Source organism: Schistocerca piceifrons, chromosome 3 (assembly GCF_021461385.2).
Source record: "Schistocerca piceifrons isolate TAMUIC-IGC-003096 chromosome 3, iqSchPice1.1, whole genome shotgun sequence".
NCBI lineage: Eukaryota > Metazoa > Arthropoda > Insecta > Orthoptera > Acrididae > Schistocerca > Schistocerca piceifrons.
In genome coordinates this window covers 917,245,468-917,253,595 of record NC_060140.1, presented here as the reverse complement: position 1 = coordinate 917,253,595, position 8,128 = coordinate 917,245,468, and the positions used below count along the sequence as shown (strand labels likewise).

The window sequence follows — 8,128 nt, the reverse complement described above, 5'->3', positions numbered from 1 at the left end:
CTGAGGTCATCAGTCCCCTAGAAGTTAGAACTATTTAAACCTAACTAACCTAATGACATCACACACATCCATGCCCGAGGCAGGATTCGAACCTGCGACCGTAGCTCTACAGTCGCATTCTGCACAGTTTCTTGCCTGAAGCGAATCATCAGCTCGTAGAAAATCACTTCTGTCTAAAAAATAAGATCTGCCAAGTCAAAAGCCTCAGGAACATTACAACGCCTGTTCTATCACTTTTTATTTTCAGCTCTGTTCTTTTCGAAACCATTATGTTAAAGAGCCGGTAGTTCGCTGCTGTTAGCCCACCTGCCCCGACAGGTGAGAACAAGAAACTAAAAACACAGCACAGTTTTCACTACAAGAAACCAATGTTATATTAGTATTCAAAGAGTAACGTTGATAACTGAAGCTCTTATGGAAAGGTGTTTACACAATTTTTACGTTTCTCACTGGCGCTGAGTTACACTTCTTGTTGGTATGAGAGTAAAGTCAGACACGAAAAAACGGAAAACTAAAACAAAAAATTCGAATTTTTTATTTTGTCGCTTTTATTCGGTGTTTCTTTTATTACAGAATTTTATACGTTATTCTATGTGGGACGTGAAGATTCAGGGAAAGAAAGGAAGGTTTCATACATAAAACGATGTAGAGTTCAGAATGGGACAGGGAAGTTACAGTAGCGGAGACTACAAAGAGAGAAAAACGTGGATGGGCCAGGTACACAGTCGCCAGGGAAGATGGGGCTCTGGCTCACGGGGAGCCCATCCTCACTTCTCGCTTTGCTTAGGCAGGTCCGACGGGCAGGTTGGTGGCGGCGACCCTGAAGCCCAGGCTATCGGCGTGGTACTTGACACTCTGGACCAGGCCGTGGCTGTCTACGTAGGAGTAGCCGCCGACAGTGGAGCCGTCAGCGGCGCGGCTCTCGGTCTTGGCGGAGTTTCCGTCGGCGTCGCCGTAGGTGTACTGGCCGAGAGCGTCCTGGATGCGTTACTGGTTGGAGGTGGCCAGTGGTAGGACGGCTGCGGCGGCGTGGGCGGAGTAGGCGACAGCTGCGGGGGCGGAGTAGGCAATAGGGGTGACGGCGGCAGCGTGAGCTGCAAGGGCCACTGGGACAGCGTGGGCAGCGTAGGCCACGGGGGCGGCATGAGCAGAGAGGGTGGTGGCGGCGGGGGTGGAGACCACGGCGGGGCCGAGGATTCCGGGGCTGCGCTTCTTGCGCCCCAGCAGAGCAGCCTTGGCAGCGACGTAAGCCTGGAAGTGGGCGGCGCGGGCGGCGAACACCTCGGGAGCGTCGACGACCTCCGCTGGCGCGGCAGCCACGACCGCGGGGGCGGCGGCTACAGCTGCGGCGTAAGTGGCCTGCGGGCTGGCGGGGACCACCTGTGGCGGGTGCACGGACTGTGTGGAGAAAGAGTAGGCGCTAGTACCGGGGACGGTCACCACGGTGGAGTCGGGGGCGGCGGCGACGACGGCCGCAGCTGGGGCGGCGTAGGCCACTGGGGCGGGAGCGGCCACGACGGCTGCAGCTGGGGCGGCGTGGGCGATGGCGGGGGCGGCCACTGCGGCTGGGGCGACAAGGGCGGCCGCTGGAGCACCCAGATAGCCTGGCTTAGCTGCCGCCAAAGCCACAAGGCAGGAGAAGACCACCTGCAGACATCACGTACTGTTAGTTATTTGCATGTTCTTTGTGCATCATATTTGCTGCCTGTCGCTGTGATGCGGAACTAGACATACAATTATTGTTTACTTTCTCAGTGAAAAGTATGGCGACAGGCTGACGATTTCATTCCTTGTTTCGTTTCCCCACACAACAATAGTGATTTATACTGAACAATGCTCATTCTCTCTCAGTATAGCTTGAAAACGTTCTATCTCTCTATTTCTCTCTCTCTCTCTCTCTCTCTCTCTCTCTCTCACACACACACACACACACACACACACACACACGCACACACGCACACAGACACAAACACACACGCACACATACATACGTACTTACACAAACCATATTACTACAAATTTAGAATTTCTTCTATGGGGTGGAAGATGGTCAAGCAGATATTATTTTAGTTTCTGTTTGAAGTTGACTTTATTATTAGCGAAGACATTTGCCAGGTGATCAAAAAGTCAGTATAAATTTGAAAACTGAAGAAATCAAGGAATAATGTAGATAGAGAGGTACAAATTGACCCACGTGCTTGGAATGACATAGGGTTTTATTAGAATCAAAAAAATACAAAAGTTCAAAAAATGTCCGACAGATGGCGCTTCCTCTGATCAGAATAGCAATAATTAGCATAACAAAGTAAGATAAAGAAAAGATGATGTTCTTTACAGGAAATGGTCAATACGTCCACCATCACTCCTCAACAATAGCTGTAGTCGAGGAATAATGTTGTGAACAGCACTGTAATGCATGTCCGGAGTTATGGTGAGGCATTGGCGTCGGATGTTGCCTTTCAGCATCTCTAGAGATGCCGGTCGATCACGATACACTTACGACTTCAGGTAACCCCAAAGCCAATAATCGCACGGACTGAGGTCTGGGGACCTGGGAGGCCAAGCATGACGAAAGTGGCGGCTGAGCACACGATCATCACCAAACGACGCGCGCAAGAGATCTTTCACGCGTCTAGCAATATGGGCAGGAGCACCATCCTGCATAAACATCGTACATTCCAGCAGGTGTTTATCAGCCAGGTTGGGGATGGTGCGATTCTCTAACATATGACGCATTTCCTCGAAGAAAAAAGGCCCGATAATTGTAGATGTGGTAAATTCAACCCATACCGTGACTTTCGTGCAATGGAGTTTCCACGACAGTTCTAGGATATTCGGTAGCCCAAATTCTGCAGTTGTGGGCGTTGCCAGACCCTCGGAGCGTGAAATGAGCTTCGTCCGTCCACAACACGTTACTCAACCAATCGTCATCTTCCGCCATCTTTTGAAACACCCACACCGCAAATGCCCTCCGCTTCAGAAAATTGCCAGGTAACAGTTCATGATGCCGATTGATTTTGTACGGATAGCATCGGAGGGTACGTCTAAGTGCCAACCAAACAGCAGTGTACGGAATGCTGGTGCGACGTGCGACTGCACGAGCGCTGACTTCCCCGTGCATAGACGAACCCACTACAGTCTCCATTTCTTCCTGAACTGTCTCAGCAGCATTACGCCTTGTGCTCGGTCGACCACTACGGTGTCTCTCGTCTAAACAACCCGTGGCTTCGAACATCGAAATCATTGTCGCCACAGCTGCATTTGTCAACAGAACTTTACCCGTTCGAATCCCTTTCCTATGGCGATAGGATCGTAGCGCTGAACTAGCACATTCCCCATTCTGATAATACAGCTAAAAGCGCCTTTTCAGGTAACGTCAACGTGCTGCGACTGCTAGCGCATCTGATTCTCTCTCTCATTACAGCTCCTTTTATACACGATTGTCATGCGCAGTCACTGTCGTTTTGCTGTCCACCGCCATCCCGCCATCTGTCGGACATTTTGTGAACTTTTTTTTTTTTTGTTCTAATAAAACCCCATGTCATTCCAAGCATGTGTGTCAATTTTTACTTGTCTATCTACATTATTCCGTGGTTTATTAAGTTTTCAAATTTTTACTGACTTTTTGATCACCCGTACATCCTGGACAGATATTCAGAGCTTTTAATAGCTGAATTCCTCACTGCTTTCTGATGGACACTGTCGCTGAGCAATGGAGAGCGTAAATTATATCTGTTTCTATAATTGTATTTATGAATGCTTCTGTTGTTTGTCAACTGTAATTGATTATTGACAGCAAACTGAATTTGCCATTTGTCCTGATGCATCTACAATCATAGGTCAAAATGATTTAGATCATATTCAAACACCCTCCTCCGACTAATTGTACAAACTTTTCTACCATTTCTACTTCTTCTTCTGCGTTTCATAGAATAGGCCAGTCGACCTGTTCTGGCCCCAGTTAAATCTTTTAACAGGCCGTCCTATGTCTCTCTTCTCTCTTCGTTATTATTGTAAGGCCTTGTTTCTTCCTTTCATTCCAGATGTTCCTTCTAGTTTTGTTTATATTCTGCTGTTTTGTCATCTACTACGGAAACACTCATTTTTCAAATGTTTTCATTAGAAATTCTGGCCGCACGGGATTAGCCGAGCGGTCTTAAGGGCGGCAGTCATGGACTGTGCGGCTGGTCCCGGCGGAGGTTCGAGTCCTTCCTCGGGCATGGGTGTGTGTGTTCGTCCTTAGGATAATTTAGGTTAAGTAGTGTGTAAGTGTTTTTTAGAAATTCTGTCCAACATCCACGGGGATTGCATCAATTCGTCGCTACCGAGTTCGTCCAAATTTATTATGTGCGCAGGGCTCGGCCAGTAATGAAAGTGACAGTTGTGGAAGCTCTGGATGGCCAAGAGTTAGAAAAAAAATGGATTTTTGGGCGGATCGGACGGAACAAGAGCGACGTATGTTAATATGGTAATCAGACAGCAGTTGGTGCAGCGGAATGAATACGGAACGGTACTCCAAGGATAGTGGGGTCGCGTCCCGCTGTGGGAGTTTATTTTCAATACTTACGTTATTGCTCTGCTAATAAGCCAAAATAATGCTCTGCTTATTGTGTTTTTAACTCTGCCATAGCCAGTCCCAAGCCCGGTTGAGAAAGGAGGAGGGGGAGGAGTAACATCTCTTTAAAACATCTTGTTTCACCTCACCCGGGCGACAGTATCCCGTGAGGGCCCCTTGCCAGTGTGACGGTGAAGACCTCAACGGCAGGGAAGGCGGAGATGAAGATCATCGGTGCGGTGGAACTGTCGGAAGAGGCAACCCTGCATCCCAATGTATACATCGTGGGAGTAGGCATAGCGAACTCGCTAGGCTGGTACCAGGCATCAGTATCGACTTGCTGCACAGAGCAAATGATGCTTTAGATGGATCAAAATCGAAGAATCATGGGTGAAACCAATCATAGTTTGGTTTCTCGGCCATGATACTGCGGTATGGAAAGGAAAGACTACCACATAATTAAATTTCCTGAACGTCGGAAGACGGAGAACCATGACAGCACTTCCAGGAGTAAAATATTCCGGTGGTAAACTGCTAACCCGTTCGGATCTCGCGTGTTGAGTATTTCAGGGGGAGTCATCGAAAGAGATGATCATTGTAAGTTCAGGATCGGGACATGGAACGTAAGAACACTTCGAACATCAGCAAAACTGGAAAATCTAAAGAGACAAATGGACAAATGTGAGGTGAACGCAATGGATTTAAATGAAGTGAGATGGGGAGAAAGAGGCTAAGTAACATCAGGTAATTACACGTTTTATACAGGTGGAAAAAGTATTGAATATGGTGTGGCAATAGCGATGGGAAATCAAGTAGTTCAAAGTGTGACTAAAGTGGTATGCCATAATGATCTTTTAATGTTTGTGAAAGTAAGTGGACAGCCAGTGGACATGCCAACATCAGACCATGACGACGAAGAAGTGGAGAAAATTTACGATGAAATAGAACATATTATACATTCTGGAGGCAGAGGAAGAATAAACACCATAATTATGGGCGACTTTAATAGTGTGGTTGGACGAGGTAGATAAGCAAACATCGTGAGTCAACATGGATTAGGAAGAAGAAATGATAGAGGAGGGATGTTAGTGGAATTCTGTCAGAGAAACAACTTGGTGGTGATGAATACTTGGTTCCAAAAAAGGAAGAGTAAATTGTACACATGAAAGAACCCAGTACACATTAGCAGATACATACTCGTCAAACACAGGTTTAGGGGTGTTGTGAAAGACACTAAGACTATCAGCTGCTGATGTCGAGTCTGATCACAACATTTTGGTTGCAGACATCAAGACAAGATTGAAGAGAATACGATAGCATGAGAGGAGAAAGCAGAGATGGGACCGGCAAAAGCTAAGAGAGAATAATGAGGCAGTAAGAGAATCCTTGGAACAACAATTTAGGGAAATGGGAGGTGAAAATGTAAGGGAAATTGTGGATGAGCAATGTTAGACAGGTTTTATGGAAAATGTTAAAGATCAAAGTTGTGAGAGAAGCAAAGAGATTGAGGAAACCTACGACATGCTGGAAAAGATGGCGGAAAAGAGGACGTGTAAAAATGTTAATGAATAAGAATATAGAAGTCTTAACAACGCACTAGAAGAGAAACCGACAATGCGAAAGAGAAATACATTTAAGGAATGTGCGACGAAATAGAAGAGCTACAAAGAGGAGGAAGGTGGGGCCTTTTGTACCAGAAAACAAAGGAGCTTGGAGGTAGAGAAAACAAAGGAGTAAGGACTTTCGGGATAGAAGACTTTAGAGGACAAATGGTTACTGAAGAAACGGAGGTGTTGAAAGTATGGGAAGAATATGTATAGGAACTCTAAGATAAGGAACATCGCCCACAAGGCACTGAAATAGAAACAGAGGAAGAGATTGACGAAGACGAAAAAAGACCTAGCATACTGACAACTATAGTAGAGAAGGCAATAAAGAACATGAAGAGGAGGAAAGTCACAGGAGATGACGACATACTGGTGGAAGAAATAGGAAAAAAGGGTTTGAAGGCACTGACGCATCACATAACATAATCTATGAAAGTGGGGAATGATCTATGAACTTTTTTGGATGTCACAATTGTAGTTCTTCAGAAGAAACAGCAAGCCTAGAAATGTAGGGATTTCAGAACAATCAGTTTAATCTCACACGTCTTAAGACTTCATGGTCTCCTGACCTTCATTGCTTACATATTCCGCCCTCACAATCGTATTCCGCACATCAAGACGATTCATTCGAACCCAAACTCGATAAGATAAAGTCAATGTTGTATGAATTCTTGCAAATGCACACTTAGATTGAAATACTCGAGGCTGGCGTACACACACACACATTCAAGACACGACGGTCACAGGGGCTTTTAGTTCGAGAGAGGCAAACCACACGCTGGCGGGCTGGTTCCTTCAGAGGACAAGTTAACCTATCTACATCGGCTGGCGACTGCCCGTAGAGCAGACAGCGTTTGCCTGAGTGATAGGAAGATCGACCCCATGTTCAGCTTAAAAGCAAATTCCACTACATTGTGGGGAGCGCCCAGCCTACACATTCTTTGCAAACGTAGCATGCAGTTTCTGAGGTTTTCACAGGGAGACAGCAAACGCCGATGCTACAGATTTCTGGATTGGTTGCATTAAACGAAACGTCATTCTCCCGTTTTAGAAGAGCAATGCTGATTGGCAGACGATATTCCTGACGCCTTGAGCTGAAGGAGTAATGAAAGAGACCGAAAGATATACCCCTTCACGTCTGGCGTGGTGAGGTGCTGTTCCGTTGTCGCTCTTGGAGCGAGAACACATAACGAGAGCGTGTGCACTCGTACGTGTACTCAAAGAGCGAGGAACAAAGTCTCTCCTCAGTACTTCACTGGGAGAGCACCTCTGTCAAGGGCGAATCGGAGTGCGACTCTATACTGAGTCCTTGCAATTAAGCATTCTTCACTGTGTTGGCTGCCACACTTATTGTGCCGTGTGGGCGGACAGAGTTATAGTTAAACACCTGCAAGCAAATTTTTGAGTGGCATCGCGGTGCACTGGTTATCTGACTGGTGTACCACACCAATAGTTAGAATAGGGGCGAACAGGAGTCCATGACTTCATCAAGGCGTAGGGAGAGTTTGATTGGTGAAGGTCAATCCAGATAGAACGAGAGTTATCTTATTTGTCAGCAACGAGCGGCGCAAACAGCAGTCATCGCAGTTTACGGTATTGTGCGCTACAGCTCTTGCAAGCCCCATATTTGCTCCACAACAGTACACTTCACTGCCTTTCACACACAATAGCCTCGACCGTACCTAGCAACATTCTAACGGATAATTATTCAAGTTGAGTAGGTGCGGCTCTCAGCCATTCTGCCAAGTCAATAACAATCTTAAACTTTGTATAGAAATTTCATTAGCGAATCCTATCCTTAAGAGGTAACTTCACATTCCGAAAAAGCTGGAAATAACTTGTTCAGTTCATAACTAAAAGTGCCATTGTGATTTCTCAGAATTTTTGCAAAATAAATAATATTTTCGTTAGTTTCATGGTTTTCTTACACTAACTAGCACTACTCCAGTACCCAAGTATCCCACTA

General features: G+C 46.2%; 1 protein-coding gene across 1 annotated transcript in view; it reads right to left on the bottom strand.

The window, feature by feature from the left end:
• Positions 1-524: 524 nt before the first annotated feature.
• Positions 525-8,128, bottom strand: part of LOC124787663 (cuticle protein 16.5-like) — a 94,630-nt gene continuing 87,026 nt past the window's right edge. Inside the window, exon 2 of the mRNA XM_047254470.1 lies at positions 525-1,647. Within this exon, the coding sequence (XP_047110426.1) occupies positions 988-1,647 (660 nt within the window). The 3' untranslated portion in view covers positions 525-987. The remainder of the gene's footprint in view (positions 1,648-8,128) is intronic.